Here is a 25,950-nt window from a genome sequence, read left to right on the forward strand (position 1 = left end):
TTCAGCAAAGCACTCACATATGTGCTCAGTGCGAAGCACACGAGTGGTCCCGGTGACTCCCTGGGAGAAATTTTGTGCTTAAACACACTCTTTGCTGGATCTGCGCTTTCATCTGACTTGACTTTTGTGCCTTGAATCTCCGTTGGCTTTCCCGGTGGAGGCAGCCTCCATGTCGGTGAAGCCTGCTCTCCTTCTACGTCTCCATCGAGTATGGCTGAGACAGAGGCCTTATATTTTATAAGGGGAGCTGGGGATTTGCTGAAGAAGGCTGGCAGGGCTACATCTTATTTCCATAGTTAAGAGTGGGGAAGAGGGAGGAAGAAATTCACTGAAATTGGCACACTGGGCATTTAAGAATGATAAAGAAAAAAAAAACAAAAAAAAGCCAAAACCATTTTTGTGTGTTATGCGTAAATGGTCTGTGGGAGTTTGTAGCCACCAGTTCCTCCAGAATCTGAGCGCAGAAGATGAGACGAACAAAGCATGACGTGCAGGTAACGCAGTCAGCCCCGTTGCTATTAGATGGGAGATGCTTTGGAAGTGAATCAGACTTGAAGGCTGGAAGTCACAAACCCATCGCTCACATCCCAGCCCGGTTCTCCGCAGGCTCCCTGCTGCCTCTTTGGAACCATGGATTTATCCATGAGACACGAGATCCCGAGTTAGACGGGCTTTCATCTGCGCGGCGATGGCTGCTCCTCTGTTTCTGCACTCATCTTTAATCTAACTCAACCGACTGCAGCAGAGTCACATCAGGGACACATTTGGCCTCCAGTATTTACACACGCAAGTGCCAATTTCCCCTTTCGTTTCATAAACGGGTAGTTAAGTACATTAGTGAGCCACGTGAATCGGGACAGCGATCATATAGACGAGGTCCAGAAAGGAAATACTAATGTATAGCAAGACAAGAACAAATTCAAAAGAATAGAAGAAACTCTTGTTAGATACGAAGTCCGTTGCCAAGCCAGTGAATCTGGATGTAGTTAGAGAGGTGTACAGTACACAGAAGAAGTCTGTAATATTTTATTCTAGGGATATATATTTCCGGGACAAGTTGTTAGATTGACCTCTAGTGTTCATTTTCTTAAGGGAAAATTTCTTGATAAGGTCCTGTTTTGATCAGGTCTTGTACCTTTGCACTCTGGACAGGCTTTGGGGGGAGGTTTTGTTTTTTTAATGGATAAAAACTGAAAATGTCAGTGTCAGTCTGCAGGAATTTTCTAACGAGCTGGCTGACAGGCAGCCAGGCGTACCGTGGAAATGTTGACACATGATTACCTAGGAAGGGGTTGGATGCGGTCCTGGCTCTCGGAGGCAATGGGAGGCTTGCCACCGCCATGCTGGGGCCAAGCGCTCAGCCAGGAGATCAAAGGTATATTTTTTTCTGGAAAGTTTAGTTTGGACGGGTAATTTGGATTTCACTGGTGCTCTGTTCACTGAATTCTGTGGTGGGGGAGAAAAAAATTTTTTACTCTAAGATCCTAGTTTTCTCTTACAGCCATGTCCCAAGGTTTCCTTCTTATGAACTGCTCATGCAGTTTTAGACTTGGTTGGAAACTGGAGCAACTGAAGGTTGGAAGGGTTTTCCCCCAGTTTTGTCGCTGGAAGACGCTCATCCCATGTGTCCTAATTGGTATTGTTCAGTATTGTGAGTCTCAAACTGAAATCCAGATATAATTTATTTGGGTTTGGTTTCATTGATTCGAATAGCTGAAAATGTTTGAATGGCAGCCAACCAATGCTAAATATCTTCTTTTTTTCTCCCAAAGCATTCTTCCCCAGTGTCAGGGAGCTGTCACTAAAACTATTTTTAATTGCTGTATTTTTTAATTCATGATGTTTTTTTGGAAAATATTCATCATTTGTTTGCTCATAGAGGGAGGAGGAAATTTTGGTCTTGAGGAAAGTGATGAAAATCCAAGTAATTTCACTGACCTCACTTAAGTTATTTTGGAATTATGTGCAGGAGAAGTTATCCACTATAGTCTAAATGCTCTCATGTTGCTTGTAGGCTCCAAAAAGAAGCACTTTCTACCTCTGTAGTTTGAGGCAAGCTAAACAGCAGGCTAAGGGCTTTAAAATCCTGGGTGATCAAAGCCTGATCTTCAAAAAAGCAAGGTAGAGTATCACTGTGCTGACAAAGAGAAGTGAAGAAAAAAAGACTTGTGTCAGTGCTTTCAAGTGGTGAATTCCTATATGGACATCTTATTCTGACTTTTTGCTATTAAATAGACACAGAAGGAATAGTTCTGGGATATGTTTATTTAACTATTCGCTGAAAATATACCAACTACTTAGTGACTATCCAGAAGGTCTTAGATTTCAGTTGTGGTGTTTATTTTTTGCTAAAATTCTGTGATGTCCACCTTATGTCAGCTGATTTCAGTGTATGGGCTGGTGCCGATGGCTTGCTTTCCTCTCCGGGTTGTGCCGGCTCGCTTGCGTTGCGTGACGTTTCTGCTCCACTCTTGCAGGAATGTCGCAGAAGGGATTAATTAGTGTTGCAACAGTTATGAATTGAGCTTGCCGATGAACGGGCACCCAGGCCTTGCCTTGGAGAGTGAGGTCACTGCCTTCCCCCAGCATGGACCGCTGCAGAAATGCCGTGCTTGCTGCATTTGAGCCCTGCAGATACCATTCACTCCCTGCCCGTGGGGAAGGCTGGGTCTGGTTTGAAGAGGTTTCACATGAATTCATCAGAGAGAACAGGGAGACTTTGTTGTTTTGAGAGCAGCTGTTGTTTCAAAACACCATCCCTCCTGGACAGCTGGGAAGGGCAGCACTTACATGTCCCACGTAGCTTTGCACCTGAAAGAAGGCTTTTTTTTTTCTCTGCCAGCAATAGGGCTTTCCTCGTGCAGGAGAGTCGTTGGCATTCCCACCCCAGCCCTTGACGTGTGGTCCCATTTGCTCACACACACTTTTGGCATCTGAGCCGCCTGCAGGCACGCAAGCACTGCTCACGTAGCTGCTGCGGGGATGCACCAGCATCAGGTCTTGGTGTCTTCCCTGGACTGAAGAAGCCAGAATTAGCACAGATTAGGTGGGAACCAGCCATGGTTCGTGTTCATCTTCATTTCAAAATAAAACTCCAGGTTGATGTGTTTTCCTGCACTGCAGGAGGTCGCAGGGCTGCTCAGAGTGAGGAAATCCCACTGAAATAGCACCGGGATGACTCCAGTGCTGGGGACCAGGAGGGGAGAGACAGAGGGTAAAGTGAGAGATGAACAATGACTCCCCATCGCGGTGATGGGGAGAAATTTAGATTAAATATCCCTCAACACACTGAGCACCTGTTGGCTGCATCAGCACCTGCATTACTTCTGCTAAAGATGCCCATCATTACTCCATCAGCACTCCCGATTCACAGCCAGTTCAGGTATCAGCCAAAGCCGCTGAACAGTAAATACCTTTAATAATTTGCTGCTTTTAATGCATTCAGTCAGGCCAATTACATAAATTACAGCCCTGCCCTTTTCATTTTACAGATTCTTTTTGTCCTAAGAATGCATAAATATTCAATGACCTCACTCAGTGAATGCTGTAGGCAGCGTAAAACTCAGAGAGCAAATATTTTCATATTGCTCTAGCTTTGAAGATCCTTTTGAAGATGATTTCTGAAATGTCTCTGCTAGTGCTGGAGAGGGACTAGCTTCCCCCGCATGATTGTCGCGTAACAAATTGCTAAGTGAATTATGAAATGGCATTTGCACTCTTTGACCATGCCAATGAGTGTAATTTAAATAAATCCATTCATGAAGGCCTAATTAGTAGGGACCGTGCAATTTGCAGCCGTGTATGGGAAGTCTCTGCTAATCGCAGATTGAATCTGGCAGGGTGCTAAGTGCTGCTGAAGTGCTGGAGAGTTAAAATCACTCAGACCTTTCAGGGATCAAGCACTAGATCTGAAAAATACTGAATTAATATTGTTGCCCTCCTGCAGGGGCTGGTGCTAGTACAGGAGAGGGGAGCAGGTCCTTGTGTTGTACGTGGCCCTCAGGAAACTGCTTCTGGTCCTTCTCTGGCCTCTGTTTTTCCAGCTGTCAAAGGGAGATAATGATGCTGATTTCTTTGAAGTCGGTTGAGGAGGAAAGCTTGAGTAAAGCTGAGTAGAAGCGGAGTAACTTTTGTTTTTGCAGGCTCTCTTCAGTGTTTGTATTAAAAATTCCTAACTTGGAGAATCAGCTGACATCATAAGTTAGCAGGTGACATTTAGGTTAGACATTTGTTTATTCTAAGCACCAATAAAGATGTTATTTGTTTACAATATATACTGTTTACCTACAGGAGTCCAAACTGCTGACTGTCCCCCATTGTGCCATGTGTTGTATGAATGGCAGAAGTCACAGCATCACTGTGAGACAGGTACGTCAATCAAATGAAATCTCATCTCAGTATCTGCAAGTTAGAAATTCAGCATCTAATCACATCTTCCAGGGAAATAACTCTGGTCTCACATCCACTGCCTTTGTGCCTGTGGCCAGATCGGTGCATCCCTTCATGCTGGTCCTGATAACATCTTCCTAGCAAGAGCTATCATGGGAAAGTAAAAAGCAGCTTTTTTTTTTTCAAAATGTAGGTGCATTGAAAATGGGAGTGGGACTAACTAAACCACAAAGCAAAACCACCTGATCATTAGACATCTGCTGAGGCTACTGGGATGTGGAGGAGCAGCACACAACAGCATCCTTGTTCTGGTGGCTTTGAAACGAAACAAAGCTTGTGGCCCTGGGCCGGGGATGCCGCCAGCGTCGGGTTTCACCTGCCCTTTGTGCCTGTGGGAGAAAAGCAGCTCAACCTGGACAAACCCTAACCCTAAAGTGGTGACCATGCTGGGCAGGAGCGCAGGGTCCCAGCTTGGTTCAGCAACGCTCCATTTAAGCAGGTGCTTATGTCCCACCAAAACCTCGCTGAGATATTAGACAAGCTCAACACCTGCACTCCCATAGTCTGTGATCCTACTTTTATCACCCTTTGCAGCGGTGGAGACCCCGCTGATCTCATTTCAGGGTTGTTTTTTTTTTTTTTTTTTTTTTCTTGGTTTACCTTGCAGTCATGGCGGTAAGAATGAGACCTGTACCTTTGCCAGCATTTTCCAGCTAGTGTACAAGTTCTCCTTCCCATTTGATTAGGATCCCACCGCCATGTTTGTTATCTCCTGCTTGTTCATTAACTTGAGATAATTAAAACAGAACTAACAAAAAACCCACCCTCATTCTGTTTACTGGAGACTTCAAACCTATGGAACAAAGTTAGATCCCTGGATCATACTGTATAAAAGGTGACCTAAAAAATAAACCCACCCAGGCTGTCAGTTCTCTGGCATGCCGTTTGTCATCAGCACGGTGTAATTATCATGGACTTTAGTGACACAATAAATATGAGAGCACAGGTGGTATCCATTTTCAGCTGTTTAATTGAAGAAATGAAAGATCCTGTAATACAGAATCAACACAGAGAATTTGTCAGGCTACACTAAAAACTTCAACAGCTGTGACCTTGAGGTTGTAAAATTACTCATCAAGAATAAAATTTTTTATGATGCAGAAGTTGAGAGTATAGATTTTTATAAAAAATAATTTTATATGCAATATAAATGGACGAAATAGCTCACTCCAGTCTTCTGCAGGGCCTGAAAACGCAGGAGTTCTGTGTGCGAATCAATACAAATAATATCTTAAACCATAAATTTTAATTCACTTATAAAATACAGGCTGCAATTTTTTTTTCCTTAGAGCTAGCACCAAAAAAAAAAAAAAAAAAAGAACCTAGGGAATGGTTCCTCCAAAGCTTTATGAAATTTGCTTTGTCTTGCTGGTGTGTTGTGCGTTTATAAGTGTAGCAGAATAAGCCTGACTTTGGACTCCAGGGCTGGTGCTTCATTAAGCTTTGTTAAGTCTTTGCTAAGACTTGAGACCCATTAGGGATCCTGCTGAATGCATTTGGTTAGGAAAAAATCTTCCAGGGCTTGCTGTGAAGCAGCACTGAAAGAAAATACAGGAATTTTGTTAGGACAGCAGGCAAAAGATGCAATCGGGTGGTTCAAATTAACATCCTACCTGGGAAACCTGATGTATGTCGGGATGAAGGCACTGCCCCAGAGGCAGCGATGGGGCAGTAATGGTGGGGGACTCAGGTAGAGCCCCACAGATCAGAGGATTCTCAAAAAGTGAAACCCAAGCTCTGAACCCTCAGCTCTGGGCCTGACACAGAGCTCGCTGAGGGTGACATGCTCTAAGCTGATCCCACTGGGCTGAGTGCCCATCCTCAGGTATGTGAGAGTTCCAGGACTCTCAATTTCTAGTGGTGTTTTTTATTTTTATTTTTTGGCAGCCATCCTCCAAGCCCCAGGGCTGTGGCTGGTGCCTGCTGCATGGAGCCCTGGTCGCCCTTATGCAGTTCCCCCTCAGGCCTGCACTGGCCCTTGAAGGAAGGTTGCACATGGTAAAGCCATTTTCCCGCCCACGGCGCTTGCCGCCATTTTGTCTCCCTGTCCTGAGCACTTCACACCTTCCTTCCAGGGCATTCCCGTCCTATCCCGACTGGTCTGTATCTCCCCTGACGTCCGGCAGTAGGTGGGGCTGTGGTAAGGGCTCCTGCCTCCACCGTGCGTTGCTCAGGCAGGGAAAGAAATGAGGTCAACGATGGGCCCACACAAGAAAAATCTTTTTGCAGTGTAGAGCCCAGCCTGGGTTTGGGGGTGCAAGCTCGTCTGGTGCCAGACACCAGTTTGGGATGGGGCAGTGGTGCCAAAGGCTTCATAGTTTTATTTATTTGATTTCCATCTTGTCCTTTCTCTCAGAAGAAGGTCTGGTCCTGGGCGGTGGTGAGAGAAAGTTTCCTCAGCTCTCCTCGGGAGCTCGGCCCTGACCTCTGAGCAGGTATGTGAGGGGCACAAGTGCATGCTGCAGCTTCCCCTGCCTGGGCCTGTAGCGTTTTTAATCCTAAATTGCCTGTCTAATAATCTTCCGTTGATACCTGCGTTCCCAGTGCTGTTTCCTTTCCCCTGATTCAGCTGTGGCGTGAGGTATGTTGTTTAACAATATTTAACTACTTTTGAGGCAAGAATATTAATATGCCTTGGAGGCATAGTTGAGGTGACTTTCCTGCATAAGTGAACGTGAATGCTTTCATATAATGGGATGGGAATAGGTTTGAGGGCCCCATTGTTCAGTGGTTTTTGTACGGCAAAATTTGGGATATCTTTCTGTGAGAGTTTAGTTTGGAATGCTCTTTTAGAGAAATCACTTTGTTCTCCGGTAACTGCTTACATTTTTAAAGTGTAGGCTGTCTATTTCTTTTCTAGTGTCTTCAACAGGTCATTATACTAATGCCCAATGAAACAGTTAACAATTCTTACACAAGGTGCCAGGTATAAAGACTTCGAAAGCCATTCAGGACTTTTATTATAAAGTTTGAACAGGCGTTTTCTGAAAAATGTCAGCAGTTCTCTCATATTTAAGGTTATTAAGATTTGGACAACTTGATGGTTCCTTTTACAAAAAAATAGAATCTGACAACTATTTGCTGAATATCAGTAATGTCTATGAGGGTACCCATGAAATAATAAGAGGCATTCACATGGGATAACAAAGCGTCCATAGCCTGACTTTGGTGTTAATAGAGAGGACTTGAGTGTGCAGTAACTCACAGGAATGGGCAGTAATGCTGTGTTGGCAGCTTGAAAATAACTGATTTTTTTTAAATTCATTTTAATAAATTCAAAGCTTTTTTACTTTGAAGAAGGAATGAACTCACATTTTAAAGCAGTTTAATATTAAGTACAAAACCTCAATTAAAGTGGTTTGCAACCCATTGCTTTTCTTTCCTCCCATGTAAATAGCCTTTTATATACGAACTGCCTCATTAAATTCAGTTGGACTTCCCAGACAGGAGAAGGAGGGTAAATATTTTTCAGAGGCTGGTGCTAATGGAGTCATTTAATACTGAATAAATAAATAAATAAAAATTACAGACCTGTATTTGAGAAGCATAGGTAGAGCAGTTATAGTAAAATTCCTAACTTACATAGCCAAATACAAACAATAACGAATTGTCTACTTCAGATGGCTTGAAATGCTTTTTATTGAAAACAGATGCTATTTAGGTCAAAACATTTGTGTTAAAAAATAACTTGTTATTCTCACTATGAATATTTCGAAGTTATTTGTTCAGATTTAAAAAAAAAATCTAAATTAGTTTTCTCAAGTTACAGATAAAGAATGGCTTATTCTAGTTCAACACGGGACTTTGTTGCACTTTCAGATCTGCATCCAAATCTTGCTCGTCCTGTAAGTCTCATAGACATAGTACTTTTGTTCTCAAATGAAATTGTATATGACTGTATTATATTACTGCAAAATTATGTAATTGATGTGTATTTAGATACTAATAGCATTAGTATAATTGTTAGATATAAAGTACCTTACCTTCTTTGTGCATAAACCAGCAAAATGAAAGTTGATGCTGTTGTTGTCCATATTATGTGGATACCACAACTATAGATATTGACTGGACAATTCAATGTCTGAAAGTATCAGAGGCTTCTTTGTAATGTTTTAAATGGATGCTGAATTAGTAAAGACATGTACAGAGTCAGCATTATGTAGTCACAATACATCTGTAACCTACAATAGTCTTTCACTACAAGTTACGGACGTAGGGCCCAATCCTGCAGTCTTCACGTGTGTGCTCAATCCCTCTGAGGTAAATAACACAGTCCTGAATTATTCAAACAAAATTCTCATTGAATGGTATGGTGTTTTAACTGGATAAAAATATCACAATTACGTGTCAGATAGGATCTTTTCTGTTTCTTTAGAACAAAAAGCAGGTTTTGCAGTTGTCAGTTTATAAGGAGCTAAGAATTTTGCTCGTGGGAGTACAGGAGAGTAGGATGAACCAAAAAGTAAACTTAAACAGCAAAGCTTTCTAGTTGGTAGATTCATACAGATGTTTGAGTGTGTTGCTATTGTTGTCCTGATATGAGTGAGGACCATCATCACTGGAGGAAGAGCTGAACAGGGGAGTGTGCTGTAAAACTCAGTATTTTTCGCTTTGGGGTTTTACATGGTTGAATAAAAAGTAGGAAGTCTGGGGATCATAGTTTTTCATTCTTTGCTCTCCAAGATGGTGTTTTAATATGAGATAGAGAAGGCTACGTTATTCTCTGTTGCTGTATTTCCCACTCTTCACTGTTGTAGCCCACCAGCGCTAGTGTGTCTTCTGAGTGTTCAGTGCTGCTGGGATTTGGAGCCTGGAGAACAAAACAGAGAGGCACCATTTCCACATGGATGCACTGCAAGCTGTGGTGCGGTGTTACAGCCCTGTCCCCCCGTGCAGCTTAAAGTAGATGCATGTCTAGAGCTGTATGCCCCATGGAAGTCCTGATGCTTGTGAAGAGAGTGAAAACAAGGAGTTTTCCTGTCTCCAGAGGTTTTTATTTGGGAGGGGCACAACTTAGCCTTTATTTTCTTGTTTATTTTAAACAAATGGAAGAGAAATCTCAGAAAAGGGATGAACTAGGAGGAGCTTTATATGCCCTCAGAGCAGTATTGTATATTCTTTTCAACTTTTTATAAACTCCTGGTCTCCAGCAAAGCTAATTTAATCTGTCATTTAAAAGCTTTTGTTTTACAAATAAAACTAATCTTGAGTATTGCAATTAGCAACATATAATAAAGTATTTTTATAAAAAACTTATCCACTAGTAACTTGTGATAGATTGATCCATATGTGTTTAGGACACTAAAACAGCTGAGCACACATCATTCAAAGTATCAAAATGTCATATTTTTTTACTTGGCAGTTTATTGTTTTAAAGTGAAATAGATCAAAGTCTAAGAAACTTGCAGTGTGTTAATTCTGTAGTCTCATGATTCGGTTGAGCGGCCTTAAGCAATGCTTTGCCAAAAAAGGCAGTGTGGTCTGCTTCCTCATTGCAGGCGTGTTCCACTCCTCCTCTTTTGGTGAAACTAGTGCCTGTGTAGTTGCACAATAAGCTGATCAAGGAAATGAAAGTTTTTCTACCCTCTTCACACCCCATCTTCCCCCCCCCGAAAAAAAAAAAAATAGTTTGCAGCCAGATCACTTCCTTCTGCCAGCTTGCTGTGCAGGCTTAGTGCTAATACGAGAGAGATTAATACATTTGGAGCAGGGACAGGGGAGGGCTCTTTTGGAAATTGAAGATTTACATCAGCTTAATTCATGTGAAGAGTCATCCTTAATTGTCAGTTCCTCGGACTGGTGGTGAGATGCAGGGTGTGTTGCACTCTGATTTAATCAAATGTTTGTTTCTTAGGAAACAAAGCCAAAAATAGAAAAATAAAACCCTAATCTGAATTACTACGTATTGTTGGCAGATAGAAAATGTTCTGTTAGAAAGATTGGAAGAACTAGGATATTACACTGTTGTACACATATGTCCTCTCAATGAGTTCATTTCCATCACTGTAGGATAAGACAGTTACCTTGCTCCATCTAGTGATTCAAAGTAAACTGGAAACACGAGATCTAATTTTTGAGCACGTCAATATTGTTACAGTGAAGTCAGGCTGCATTGCTTTGTGAGTGGGTGCAAAACTCAGTCTTCATTGATCCTTAAATTGGTACACTGCCCCTTACGAGGTGCCTGCTGTGGTTCCCCTGCTTGAATGAGAAAGTCAGACAGTACTGCAACTAAGTGCAGGTGTGAAGTGGAAGAGATGTGGGGCACTTCATGTTTTGAAGGATCCTTACAGTATTGTAATGTCAGCCTCTCCTTCCAGTCCTTGTTACCATACCAATTTTCATTGATTACCTCTTAAATTCCCAAACTAGCACTGCAATACTCTTCTCTGACACTGAAGAGGACCTTTTTAAAAACAAACAAACAAACAAACAAACAACACCCAAACCATTGCACAGCTATATATTATTTATATATATTTTTTAATATACATATCTTTCTTCCTGTGTGTTTGCTCTGAATAGTTGTGACAATTGAGATTGGGGTGCTTTTGCATAATAAATAAAGGCTTAGCGAAGCAGAATAAGAATTTTGTTTTGAACAGTCAAAAACGGTGATTGCCTAAGCTCCCTTTGTAGTCTGTTGAGAGACAGACAGCAAGAAAGAGGCTCCTGTAGAAATTTATGTTGCTGAGATGAGGAAAAGATAAATGGCCCTTCCTGTGGATGTGCACGTGTGTATCTCGGTGCTGACAGCAGGGGAAACCTTGAACGCTTAACTGTAAAATAAATCCTGTCCAGACTTTTCATGGTGCATTTAAGGAGATCTGAGACTCGTGTAGAGAGCGTGAAACAACAATATTGCTGCCTACCTGAGGAGAGATTGCTGTATAACAGCCAAAATTGTGAATGTTTTGGGTGACCTTTTGTCCTCCTATTGTCTTTACAAACAGAAACAGATGTATTTCTTTTAATATTTTTATTAGTCACTCTTAAAGTAAAATTGTATGTTTATGTTTTAATCCTTAGTTCATATGGTACTATGGAATAAATAGATTAAAATGATTACCAGTCAGAAATATGTTTATTATCATCATTAGAGTACAAGTCCATGAAATCTAATTCATCATGTACATCTGTGTTTAATACTTTTATTCTATAATCTCTTTATTTTTTAGAATGTAATCGGTGTGGTTATTGGGAAAACAGATGTCAGAAGCTTTCCAGACAGAAAAAGTACAGTCCCTTTTAACTATTTTTACTTCATTTTCTTATACGGTATAATTTAACATATATGGCTGAAATCAATACTGAAATGATAAACAAACTTCTTAGTGTAAAATGTATAGGATAAAAACGTGCAAAAAAAAAAAGTCTGTGTTTGAGAACCAAGATAAAAGAGCAGCATTAATTTGGTTAAACATTATCAATTAGAATTTGTTTGGAAAAACTCGGTCATGGAAGTGTTTCAGGGTCTGAAGAAGATGGTACCAGTATGAACCCGCTGTTATATAAATACTGCTGGAATTGACTCTGGTCCCTTCATATTCATTCTCTCTTAAAACAGAAATGTTAGAGAGATGTCTTGAGGAGTGAAACAAGTAATTTTCTGGTCTGAGAAGCACCAGCTTCATCTTGTCCTACCCTCCTAAAGAAAAAATGGGAATAATACATTGTTAATACAACATTATTTGGAAATTGAAATAACATATCTACAGCTTAGGGTTGATACAGACACTATAAGGAAGCATCTCCAGTCCTAGAGAGCCATTCCAGCTCTGCGTGAAGTGCTCAGCTATTCTGTTGGCATTGTCATCATGCTGAGCTGCTCTAAGGGTGAATTTTTAGAAGGAAGTCGTCATTGTCACCGGAAACATTTCTAAATAGTTTGAAAATGTGGTGTTCATATTTATGCCTCCATGGAACTACAGTCAGATTGTGCTTACTGTATGCAGATCACTATATAGTTTTCATTGATAATTTCAAAATAACATATTGCATAATGCTGTATGATCCATGGAAAACTTTGTTAATTAGCTGTAAGAGAAAAGAGAGTGCAGCATTTCCGAGACTGATACCCTCTTGACCATGAACTTCCCATGGAGCTGGAAACACTTTGTTTCATTCAGTTAACCCCCTTGGTACTATCTGGACAGTGATACTGTTTGTGATCTGCAGCCTTGTATGTCATCGCAGTGGTCTCCTACATAGGCACAGCCATCTAAAGGCAGCCTACCTACTACGAAGTTTGGGCTAGTATGTACAGAGTGTTGCGTCATGCATTAGCCCTGTTTGTGTGTTTGTCCATGCTTTCAATGTAGCATCGTACAGTTCTTTTATTTCTCTTGCACTACAGCTGTAAGTTTATATGGTGCTGTGTAAAGTTAAGTGGTATGTAGATAGGACGGTACAGTTACAACCACCGCAGGAGTTGTAGCCGTCCCCGTTCACGAACACCGGTGTGTTTACTGAACAGTCTGCTGACCTCTAGTGGTACTCACCAGACTGTGGGTAATAAATCTAGGAAAACCTCGAAATAATAGGTTTTGTATACAAATTCTAGATTGAAATCAAGATGTGCTAATGTATTGTAATAGTGCTGTTTATTTTTGCAGACATTGGGTCTGAAAGATACACCTTCAGTTTTACTATTCGTGATTCACCGACTTATTTTATAAATGTAAATTCTTGGGGCAGAGAAGAATATATTAGATCACTTTCAGAAAGCTTTAGAGTTGGTGACTGTGGTAAGCCGGAGTTTATTCTTAACATGTTTCTGTTTGAATGTGGGTTTTTTTTTCAGTAAATCAGTGTTATGTGTTTGTGGTTTTGCTATATTTTTCTCTGAGGACTCAGAAAACAGTCTAATTGGAAACATCGTTCAGTTAAGTATAATGAGGAAAGGAATAAGATTTCAAGGATTTAAATTCAAAACCAGTAAATATGTCAACAAAAAGGCCAGATATAAGCCCACTGAATGCAGCCACCCAGAACTTACTTAGAGCTAATCGATCTAAATTCCTACATTAGATTCAGTTCTTATAAATTATGCAAAATAAAGTCTGTAAAGTAGTTTGGTGTTTGTCTTCATTTAGTTATAGATATGACTATGGTTGTTCATCAAAACACAACAAAAATCTTGTATTTATTTATGGTGTGTGCTTTTATCTTAAGTTAATAGACTTTGCTGCCCGTGGTTGTTAGATCAGTGTTTGGATAAAACTTGTGACTATGAAGGCTATACACACAAGAACTCTGTCATTTTGTTTCCATTCAATGTCTGGAGGACTCCTGTGACACTTTGGCTGTAATGTGAGCTGTCTGGACAGATATGGTTTTCAGTATGAAAACATTTAGCAGTAGTTACTGCACGTATCTTTTCCTTTCCATACCACCCTTGAAAGCAACCATTTTTAAAAGCCACTTCTCTTTATATGTGTCTATATTCAGTTTTCTAACATTACTTATCAATGTTTTATTTTAGTTACGATTGAAAATCCTTTAGTTCAGTCAAAGGAAGCAGAAAGGGAAGAAAAATTCAACCCCGTAACTCCTAGGTAAATTTAAAGCCTAGACTGGTAGTTCTTTCTAGGAAGATCAAAGTCAATACTTGCTTTAGTTGCCAGCCGATTGCAGCAGCATGCAACTGGTAGAAGTATTTGGGGTTAGTCGTCTTATGTAGCATACCTTCCTCCCCGTGGTCCACCGTGTATGGCCAAGTAATCTCAAAAGAGAATATATTTCTCAGAAAAGGGTCTTTGGAGTTTTGTCCTAAAGTAATTATGCTCTTTGTATCTAAACAGAGTAAATTTCATTCTTTGAGTAAAGTCTACAAAAATTATTTGCAATGGATTTGATTTTGCCAAAGTGTTTTATGGAATGTATGTTCTTATCAAAATCCATTCACATGACATATTTATCTAGAAGGTATTTTAATATGCTGCACGGCTGTTGTTTACTCATTTGGTAAAGCATTGTCATTTCTTTTGTATCATGCAATGTATATGTATTGTCTTTCAGTGTACTCTCTAAAATCAACAATTTGAACAAGTGTATGAAACTAACATGTTAATTATCTACATCTTAATGTAGATGTTAGGTAGAGGTAGACTAACACACCTGTTCTTTAATTAGGGTTTCTTTCCTAATTGGTCATATTCTAATATTTTTAATCATATGGCTGTTAAAGGAGAAGCTGCTGCCCTAGCGTTCGCCACCCAAGGAGATGTGTTCACTGCTCGGACCAGGGTCCCTTTGCAGTGGGTGACCCTAGTGAGCCCATGGGTGCCCCTTTTGACTACACACACACGCGCATGCACACACACACACACTCTGTCTGTCTGTCTGTCTGTCTCTCTCTCTCTCTCTCTCTCTCACTCTCAGGTGCACTCCCTTCTTCTTCAGGCTTGACCCTAGGTTTCCTGCAGCAGAGTCTCAGGCATTGGGTTTTATAAACATAAATAATTTAATTGAAAGGTTCAGCAGCAGGGTCAGCCTGGGCTGGGTGCAGAGAGGGCCAGCAAACAAGGAAATCCTTGGGCGATTATACCCTTGTGATCTATACACCCACCCCTCATGTGCTCTTCACGCGTCTTTTAGTCCAATGGTGATTTTTGGTCTGGGGTCTTCTAGGACCTTCTTGGATTCTCTCTCTGTGTCCAGCCAGGCCGGCCCTTGGCTGCTCTTCTCTTGCTGAGTTGCAGTCTCTGCTGGTTTATGCTTCTTGTGCACCTGCACTTGCTGGCAGAACATGGGGAACTGAGAAGTCCCAGACTTAGGGAAAACCACTACCAAAACATCAGTGTGTTATCCACATTTTACTCATACAAAAAGCCCAAACACAGCACTGTACCATCTGCTAGGAAAATTGCTAAGAAAATTAACTCTATTGCAGCCTAAAGGCTTCAGCAAATCTAGCTACTCATGCCAAGTAAAGCTAAGCAAACAGCATAAATTACACATTATAATCCTAAGTAATTTATTGTAAGTAAAACTTACTTATTTAAGCTAAACAACTAATATTGCTCAACAATGGCAGTCATAAGAATATTGCATATATGCACATTAAATTGGCAAGTTAGAAGTTTTATGTTGTTGCTTACTGATAATCTCTAATCTTTGTAGCAAATATATAGCTGTAGTAGTTAGTCTCACTACGTACTTCCTGGCTAAACAGAAAGAGGTAAAAGAACAAATGTCAGGTAGAAACTTCACTGAGGAAAAGAGCTCCTCTCTAAATCTATAGATTTCATAAACATTTGTGAAATATATTTATCCAGAATATATTGAATATATCTTATTTCCACTGGCTAATAGTGCATTATAAATATTTCTTAGGTCATCGGGCTATTACTTTAGAAAGTACCGTAGCAAATCCAGTCTGACTGTAGTAGTGTCTTGTTATGTCATGAGGCCACATCCTAGTTACCTGGATTACAGACATTTCAGAACTTATTCTTAGTGATTGATAAGGGCTGAAAGATTTACAAATATGTATTGTACATTGCTAGCATTTCAATTCTAAATAAGTATAAAGTACACAATAATAAGTCTTTTGTAAGATTAAAGTATATAATTTTAAAAAAATATTTTTAGAACAAATTAATTCAATTTTTTCCGTATCTTTAGAGAGAACAATAGAGGAATAAATCAGCAGTTATTTTCTCATGTGACTTGAATTAACATTTTACACTGTTAATATATTTGTGAGTGAAATGTTGATCAATGTGATTTGTTTTGTGCATATTATCTAGTTGCTACAAATTACTGCTCAGTGAAAATCATTCCGTGGTCAAAACTTCTTCATGTTATGAAATGGACACCAAACTACTTTCTCTGTTGCATCTGCCTGTCAAGGACCCTCAGGATTATTATTCACTGGGTGATATCATTGCAAATGGACAAAGCCTGGATGGAAGAATCCTTAATGTGCTTGCAGCTGTAATGTCAGTAAGTTAAAAAGCCACAACAGAGTAGTGTTTTTCTTCTGTACCATGGGTAACTTAATTGGCTTACGTGTGAATATGGATTTTGGGACTCGTAGTGGACAGGAATCACTGGTTTTGTTTGTTTGCTTAGGTTGGCAGTCACTTCAGCTGAGTTACCATAACCATATGAGCTACTTAAGATTTTCATTAACAGGAGGGTGGAAATTAAGGGAATGGAAATGTCCAACATCAGTTGTCTTTTTGAAGTCATGCATGTGCAAACAGTAGATAACCTGAAAATCTGCAGACTGCAGTTTTGTATAAAATAAAATGTGTCCCTTTGTCTTGAAGGAAAATTACTGTTGTTAAACTTTTAGTGGCGTACATTGGTTTGGGGGTATTTTTTAGTGGTCTACAGGGTGTTTTCCCCCCCTTTTTTAAACTCTCTTATTCTCGAGGTTATCACTTTTATTCTCCTCATAGAGGAAAAATGACTGCTTCTCTTTCTTCTTGAAGGTTGGGGAACCAAAGTATTTTATGACTTCAGACAAAAGAAAAGGTCAGAGGTGTGAAGTAAAGCTGTATGATGAAACAGAGATATCTTTCCCAATAGTATGGTAAAATGTTCTTTAATTCACTAAAATATACAAATTAATACAAGAGTAGGTAAACAAATTAGCTATAATACATACTGTTATAAAACGATCTTTTAATTTAAACGTATTGTTATTTGGGTGGCAACCGTCATGAGGCAGCAACGTACACCAAAGAGATGCTTAAAAAAAGAGAATCATTACAGTAACCTTCTATACATTGTCTAGTTTTATGACTAACTGACAGACTGCTAGCTCATGAACAGCGAAATGCAAACAGTTCCATTTTTTGTCCCAAAACAGTTACATTTTTTAAAGTGGAAATTTGAACTAATTTGGGGAATGGCATTTAAGAACACCTGCAAAGGCAGTACATTTCTTCCACAAACTAGGGGGGGAAAGAAAGGAACACACTTCATTTTTAAAGCCAAGCAGAATTAATAAGTAGAATAGAAATAGGTTGAAATAGTTTTTAAATGTCTAAAATAGCGCAGAAACTTTTTGATACTATTTTGGCCATATTTTCAAATGGTATCCTATTTACAAACATGACTATGTCCACGCCATTTATTCATATAAACAGTGATTTGTTTACACAGGAACATTTGCATTTTGCCCATAGTTTGTTCAATAAACTCATGGCTTATCTACGTGCAAGGGTATGCCGGTATTCTTTTGCACTGGGTTTGCTGTCTGTTGGTTGAAATGACCTTTGTTCCCTAGATAGGAATAGCAAGATAGCATTCCCCTGTGTGTCTGAGTTAGAAACTGTATTACCATTCAGTGTAATGTTTAACGCAGTTAATGTATACACACGAACTAATGGTGTGAAGTTTTCTAGCTCATGAGCTTCCACCGATGTTAACTTGCAGCAGCAGCTCTGACACTCTTGTTTCAGTGCTGATGTGTAGTGATCCAGAGCTGTATACTTCAGGAGTCCTCAGAAGCAGAGACAAGGTGGTGTTACTGGGGTTACCCTAAACACTGCCTTTCGCACTTTCATGGAGGTAGAGGCAAAGATTCAGGAAATCCTTGAGCAACGGCATTGTAGTGAAGGTATTTCAGAGGCCATCAGTGAAGAGGTGGCTGAGCAATGGTAGATGAAAAGTAAATATCTTAAGTCTTTTCCAAGGATTAAGAAAAAAACCCCACCAGAACAAAACTGTGCTTTGGCAGTATTCTTGCCATCCAAACTTATGAGGAACTGAATGAGATTTTATAAGAGACCTAACCATCAAATTATCATTTTTGAGGGATACCACTGACCTCACTCTAGTCTCATCATCCACATTTACAAGGATTGCAGTGTTGGAAAGCGGGCTGAACATCTGGCCTAGTGATGTGAGCAATTAACTTGTTCCCACAGCAAAGCTTTAGCTGATAAGCAGTTATTTTAACTGCGATTTGCTTTAGTTAGAACTTACTTTTGTCAAAGCTCTGAAATACACTCAGTATTTTTCCAGGTATGTTCTTCATTTAATCGTTTTGAACAATCTAATAGCTCTTTATTTTATCCTGTTTGGCATGGGATAAAATAGGGACTGTATTACATAGTACATAAAGCATCCTGGCTGCTGCAAACTAGATGCCTGTGGATATATGTGGCATTTCATTTACATGCATATGTAATAAGGGAGTTGTTTCCCCTTTGACCAATTTAATTATTACTATATTATTTAGTAGTTTAGTACTGAACAGTTTGCTGTTTCAAAAATGTTTTGATACATTAACTTTTTTTAATTTAGTTGGGATAATGAATCTATCCAGCTTGCGCAGAGTTGGATCCCACGAGAAACAGGTATAATAGTCTGTGTTTTATGTTTTTACTGTAGTTCTTAACATGGTACTTATTCTACAGTAAGAGGTGTTTTTTTGTGCACAGTAATATTTGCATCAGATGTGAGAATAAATTTTGACAAATTTAGGAACTGTATGACTGCAACTGTGATATCAAAAACCATCATTACAACTAATCCAGGTAAGAGCGGTTGAAGTATTGCTTTGGTATTAATAATTATTATAGGCTAGAATGCATGAATGAATTGGAGGTCTGATTTCTTCTGCCTGCTTGCCTCAGAAAGCTCCTTGCTTCTTGTCTGTTATGTAGTGACCAATGCTTTTGGCTTCTACCCTTTTCTCTCTCTCTCTTTTTTTTTTTTTTAATTTTATCTAAGCAGCCTTCATATATTCTATGTTGGACTAACAGGTAAAGTAAAAAAAGAGAAAAGCATCTCTTGGCTAATTCCAAGAGATAACATGTTGCTGCTACCAGAATAAAAAGTTGCAAAATGTAATTATGCTGTTATTTTTACATGCTACATATATTAATAAATTTTAAAAATACATTTTCAAGAAACAGCAGAAGCACATGTTCTCTTCAGCTTCATAAAAGAGAGTGCACAATCAGGAGCTTTGCATGATAAAATGGAGGAGCAGTCAAAAGAATCCATTAACCGTAAGCATGGATCCAAACACTAATTTTATTTTATTTAACGATATAGAGTAGTTTCATAGTGCAGCTGAAACACCAAGCTCTTGCTCTGTGTGTTCACAGAAACAAAACTAAGATATAGCCAGCCTGGCTGAATAAAGTCTGGACTATTGTTACTGGGGCTATCCTTTAGATTCCTAGTTACGTATCTTCAGGGATGGTGACTATGCCAACTTGCAGCCTGTCTGGCATGTTCTTTCTGTCTTGAATAAGCATGAAAAATGGATAGGGAACGTTTTTGTCAAAACCTCATTTTTGGTCGATAAAACCATTAAATATTAGATGTTTTCCTGATTTGAGTCCCCTTTTGTTTTATTTTTTGTCTCCAGATGATAAGCCTGCTTCAAAAGGAAGGTGTGTGGGGCTTTTCTGGTGCTTCAGATCAAATCCTCTCCTTTTTATTACCTTAAGAGCTGCCTTTTTTTTTTTTTTTTTCTCTTCTGCATTGTTTCTTTCTCAGATGCACTTAACGTCTTTTAAACTTTTAGTGGAGACTATAAGTGATGTTTATACTGTGGAACAGCTGAAAGAAAAAGCTCTACAGAGTGATGGGAAACTTGAACCAGTCTATGGCATTATTTATGGCTACATTTCTACACTGGACATTGATGATAACGTGTCTAAAGTTATTCGCAACAGATGGTAAGCAACTGCCTGTTTTAAATTTGTATTAAAAAGTGCTTGTCCTTCTTCCCCTGACCCAAATAAGATAGAACAATATTTTAGTTTAGTTCCAGACAAGAAATAAAAGTCCTCTGGAGGATGCCATATGTATTTCTGTTGTGTAGCCTTCCAGAAGTAGCAAGGAAGAGGAGCTGGCTTTATGAAGGACTTGCTCTTTCTGGTCCTAGAGGAGAGAAGAAGAAAGAGGCTGTTTTGTCTCAGACAGACTTAAGAGCTTAGAAGATGAAAAATTTTTTTAAAGATGAAAAGTTTCCTGGGAAATCTTAGTCTAAAAAACAGTTTCAAACAAGGAGCAATTGCATATATGCATTAATTATCTTCTTATGTTTCAGTTCAATATGCCGTTTTATTGTGAATGAAATGTCAAACACATGCACTTTCTGCAGTGACGTCTCTTCAGATTCAAAGTCAACTTTTGCAAGCTTTGACGTACTCATTGATCTGACAGATCACACAGGCACTCTTTATTCTTGTTACCTGTCTGACTGTGTAGCTGAGGAAACGTTAGGCTGCACAGTAAGTAGAAATAAATTAGGTTGTTCTTATTTGATCTGTGTTGTGAAGCTTGATGAAAACATATATGTAATCTTCTTTGTGTATGGGTGTGAGCATACACTGGTTAAAAAAATTGCATATGGATATGGATGCACACACACACACAGAGCTTTTTAACAAGCAGAAAGTTAGAAGTCAGTAGCTGCTAGTAGGAAGAAACATGTTAAATGTAAAAGTGAATACCCTATTCAGAATACCACTTTCTTTTAATTAATTTACACGTTTCTGAGAATTTGGTTGCAATTCCTTAATTTTGATTCTCAAACACCCTGCAGTTTATTCTGATTAATCTGACTGTCTTGGTACATATATTACACCGAGCACTATGTTAAAAGAAGAAAAATACAGCTTAGAAGTATATTAAAAAAAAGCATAAGATGGTGTTTTAATCATCATTTTGTTGTGAAGATGTTATAACTATATGCTGAAGAAGTGTTCTGTTATGTCCTGTTATTAACAGGTCCATGAGTTCCTCACTCTAACAGAAGACAAGAAGACTGCATTGAAATGGCAACTTCTTTTGGAACAAAGCAAGATTTATTTTAAAGTTAGTATTTAACGTTAATTTGAAACAGTGGCTGTTTCCTATTCGGTAGTATATTTAGTACTGAAAAATTCCATGTCAGTTCTGTTGAACTTTTAAAAATAAGGATTCAGTTTTGTACATACTCTGAATTTTCCAAGTAAATTGTCTTTGTCATAATTTCAACATTAGGGGATGTCCCTGCCGGGCCAGATATACAGGCCTCTTTCAGGCAAACTGTGAAAGATACAAACTGCTCTTAGCCAATACCGTTTAAGGAGCTGGTATTTCAAAAGCACATATACATGATTTAGTCACTGACTTCTATGGCTGTAGGTTTATAATGAATAAAGTTAACACTATCAGTTTGCAAGAATAAGGCCCCGTCAACATATGTAATAGATCGTATGGTATATGGGGTTACCGAAGTATATTTCTTAGTTATTTGTATTTTTGGAAATAATGTGATTAGGTATGTCTAAAATCTGCAAATCTCCTTCTCCTTAAAGCAACAACAATATTAGATTCACACACCTGGAACAATTGTTAAAAGATCTGTTATTACTTGCAATATTCCTTACTTTTTTCATTGCATGCTGTATACTGGACTGGATTCCCTTTTCATGCCTGTTCTAGGACAACTCTAAAATTACTCCCTTTTTTAAACTTGCCCTTCTTAGCTAAACTGTTCTTAGTCTCCCACCTCCCCCACCCTCTGCCTCTATTTCCAAGAAAACTGAAAGTGTTTTACTTCAATAGTGAGAGGTATACACATAGTATGTGTGTACTCATACATAAAATAATGTAAAATATGTATAACCAAATCTGTCAATTAAACATGCTGTGTGATATTTGAAAATCCTATATTTCAAAGTGCTGTACAGCAGTAAAAACAAAAGATGCTTAATTATTTTTACAGGTTACTTTGTCACCCAGTTGGAGAACCAGACTGAAAGTGAATGTTCTTTCATGCAAACTGGCAGATCCTGCAGAGGCCCTTCAGAGCTTGTTGGGAAAAGAGACTGGAAAGAAGAGATTACACTATTAGTAACAGCCAGGAAAAAGACTTTCTTCACTGTATCATTAGAGGTAGCATGCTGTTGTCATCGTATTTTGCTAAGTATGTTCAAATGGTAAAGAAGGAATACGTGTTACTAATACCTGTAACAGCCTGATGGGCTTCTGTGTTGTTCTTATTCAGGTGATTGTACTTTAAAAAGCACATTAGGGCCTCAGCTTAAGAAAAGTTAGTTCTACTGAATTCAACCCCTTACAAAGGGGATGGAAGCTTTCTTCGCTCAGTTTAGAATATATTTGAAAAGAACAAATAGTGTAAGACAGATCTGTTGAGCTTCTGTGCTTTTAACTGCCTTGCTACTTTCATGCTACTTTTGTGCTTGTTCAAAAAATAAAGACCCACTTCGAAATACTGCCTGGGTTTGTGGTGTATGCTGGTGAGTCCAAATGCAGAACTTCTGGCAGCTGCAGAGGCTTGGGGATAACCATGATATTTGCAAGGTTGCTTTTCTCTAGGGCAGAATAAGTCTTATTAGAATGGAATAATCATTTACCAGGGACCTCTCCCAACCAACCAATCAAGCTAAGACTATAGGTGGCAGAGAAGAAAGGATTCTTCTTCACCATGATAGTTGTTGTTAGCTGAACATAAAGAACCCAGGTATGTACATTTTTCCCTTCTCCATGTATTTTTTCCTATTTTAAAATCTATTTCTGTCCTTAGCTTCCCCTGCAGCTGGTAGGCTTGCTGAATTCACCAGTCCTCACCTTCTGAGCATATTGGGAGTTGACCTCTTTCAAATGGTGGGAAGATAGCACAGCCCTTCTTTTGCAAAGTATTTGTTAGGCTACAATGCCTTGAGGAACTCTAATAACCCCTGGTTCACTACCTACCTGTTAAAGCAGAGAGAAAACAACTACAGAAACAGTGAATTTTGTCAAGCCAGTACTCCCAAGACTGTATCCCCCTACTCACATGAATAGCAACAAGGGACTAAACACACAGAAAAATGTTGCCAGTGTTGGGTCACTGCGACTCTCCTGTTGCAGCAATAAACAACATCAGAGTATTAGCTGTTATGGATGGAAAATGTAGAAGTGAACGTTTCCATTCATTTCAATCACAACTCAGCTCAGCAATCAATACACAGTGCTAAAGACCAAACTATAAACGATGCATTGTAGCTCTTGCCATACACCGTAATGTTTGACAGGCACAAAGAAATGGAAACAGTACAGAAAGTGAATGTAATCCTTCCTCTTTCAGAATTACTCACCTTAACTTCCCTGCTCAGCCCAGCTCTGTTGGCCTCACATCTCCGCCTGGCCCAGCGGAGTGGAGTTGCAACAAATTCAGAGCACAGCTTCCCCGCTGATGGAGGCAGGCTTAAATCAAGGAGCATTTTGACTTCTATGAGCGAGGGGCTGGTTCTGTGCAGGTGTAATGGCTGAACGTTTGTTTCAGTTGGCTTCAGTTCCTTGGGCTTCCTTCACATGAAATCCGAATTACGTCCACAGCATTTAAGCCTCATCATACAAAGAACATTTACATGTGCTTTACATCAAGTCAAAACACAGTGAAATGAAATGTGTGCATGTTTGCAGGATTGGTGCCCGGTGCAGGTGGTGTACGGGTGCGCTGCAGATGCACGCAGCTGGAGAAGCAAGTTGATAGAGAAATGTCTATTTTTCTTCTGCAACATGTTCTGCTTTCTTTTCACCATGTGATTTGCAGTATCCTGGCCCGAGCTGCTTTGACAGAGGTGTCTCTCTTTGGGCTACACTAATTTTCTCTGTAAGACTCTCCAAATGCACTTTTTAAAATAAAACTTTTCCTTGTGGCTATTAAGATCTGGCTCTAATAAATGGAAGCATTTAACTTTGGTACTTGCACGTATATAAAAAAATAATCCGTCTGGTTTTGTTAGAAATTAACAGTTCTGTGCAACCTTTGAAATTGTAAGTTTTGATGTTTGGGGGGGTGTGTTTAAATTATATTTTACAACTTTCTCACTCCATTGAATTGAAAGAGAACTCGCTGTCATGCACACTGGTAGAGAGTGTTACATCAGCTGGAGTTTGGAAACGGGAAAAGTCACACAGCATGGCTTTTTAACAGCTGGAAATAGTTAAAAACTCTAACTGTTGTATTGCATTGTATAAGTAATGGCAATTGCTCCACTTAGATTTTTATTAAAAATATATTTAAATCAGTGAAAGTAAAGACAAGTTTACTGGTGATCTTTACCAATGAGCTGCTTTATTCTTGATCTTTCATATTATTTTACTTTTAGAAGCACATTTAAAGCTTAGTTTAGGAAAAAAAATCCGCCAAGCATCTGGCACGCTTCCTGCTGCATTACACCCCTCGGAGTGGGAGGGAAAGCAATCTTCATTTAATTTGTACATTTGAAAAATGCACGGAGGAATCGTGAAACTAATCAAAAAAGCAAACATCTTTCTACTGTAGAATACCCCAAGGACAGAATTTTTTTCTGAAGCTGTAATTCTTGATTTACTGTTATGCACACATCTTTGATTTTACATAGCATGGGTGAGCTTTAGCAACTACATCACCATTTTAATGGTTTATTTTTTTTATTTTTGTTTTTAGGCAAAGCTCAAAGCATCAGTAGAACAGAAGAGCACACACAGTGACAACCAGCCCAGGTCCACTCCCCAGTACACCGTCTCCATTGACAGCTACAAGGAACAGTTTGGGTATTAACCATCAGCCCCAAGCTGGGTTGGACTCCATGGAAACGGGGCTGTTTTAGTCAAATGCCTTTCGAGCTCATGGGTCTTTGATGTGTGACAGTCCATTAGATGCTTGGGCCATGTAAGTGTTTAATGTACAGGACAGCTTGTGTGTCTCTCTGCTCTCCAGATGTTCCCAAAAGAGCCTCTTCCAATGCAGACAGGGTCCCAGCCCAGCTCCCGGTTAGCATCCACGTGTTTGCTGCGCCACCTTAAACCGCATGGAGAGAACATCGCTTATCCCAGCTTCTATCTCATCGTTGGCCTGCACAGACCCAACTCCTTTGGGAGACCCCGTCAGAATCAAGTCCCCTTCCTCCAAGGTGAATATTTCGCTGATGTAGCTGATCAGGTAAGGGATGGAGAAGATCATCGAGGAGGTCTCCCCCTCCTGCCTCAGCTGTCCGTTCACCTTGAGCCAGATCTTCAGCTTGTGAGGGTCTGGGATCTTCTCCTTGGGCACAAAGTCACTGACGGGGCATGATGAACTGAAGCCCTTGGCCAAGGTCCAGGGTAGACCCTTCTTTTTGCACTCCTCCTGGGTGTCCCTGGCCGTCATGTCCAAGCAGAGGGCATAGCCCGCCACGTGTTCCATGGCAGCCTCCTGGGACACGGCTTGGGCTCTCTTCCCGATCACCACTCCCAGCTCCACTTCGTGGTGCAGGTTGTTGCAGTAATAAGGCCGGAGGATGGGCGAGCCTTCACGCACGTAGGCCGAGGAAGGCTTGAGGAAGAAGAGGGGCTCCCGGGGCAGCGCGCTCCCCATCTCCTTGGCATGCTCGGCATAGTTGCGCCCCACGCAGACGATGTTCCTGCCCCACTCCCAGAAGCGGGACAGGGGCTTGGAGGAGGCCATGGTCTCCTTCCCCGGGGACCGCGGGCGCCCTTGGCGCGTCCTTGCCGGGCCCGGAGCCGCGCTGCTGCCGCCGCTGCCTCCTCTCCTCCGCCCCGTTC

The 25,950-nt window shown here is 40.0% G+C and overlaps 2 protein-coding genes across 2 annotated transcripts; one reads left to right on the forward strand and one right to left on the reverse strand.

Annotated features, from left to right (window-relative positions):
• Positions 1-8,225: 8,225 nt before the first annotated feature.
• MEIOB (meiosis specific with OB-fold) lies at positions 8,226-22,270 on the forward strand (the record flags this gene model as incomplete). Its single annotated transcript, XM_082490738.1, has 13 exons — positions 8,226-8,294; positions 11,628-11,685; positions 13,065-13,196; positions 13,934-14,006; positions 16,203-16,398; positions 16,893-16,993; positions 18,715-18,767; positions 18,852-18,947; positions 19,323-19,424; positions 19,949-20,102; positions 20,477-20,660; positions 21,160-21,246; positions 22,142-22,270. The coding sequence occupies 13 exons, from the start codon at positions 8,226-8,228 to the stop codon at positions 22,268-22,270; spliced, it is 1,434 nt and encodes a 477-aa protein (XP_082346864.1).
• A 2,207-nt stretch (positions 22,271-24,477) lies between these two features.
• On the reverse strand, positions 24,478-25,947 carry FAHD1 (fumarylacetoacetate hydrolase domain containing 1). Its single transcript, XM_082490274.1, has one exon. The coding sequence runs from the start codon at positions 25,850-25,852 to the stop codon at positions 25,181-25,183; it is 672 nt and encodes a 223-aa protein (XP_082346400.1). The 5' UTR covers positions 25,853-25,947; the 3' UTR covers positions 24,478-25,180.
• Between the last annotated feature and the right edge of the window lie 3 nt (positions 25,948-25,950).

This window comes from Vanellus vanellus (assembly GCF_965231255.1).
Source record: "Vanellus vanellus genome assembly, chromosome: 14".
NCBI lineage: Eukaryota > Metazoa > Chordata > Aves > Charadriiformes > Charadriidae > Vanellus > Vanellus vanellus.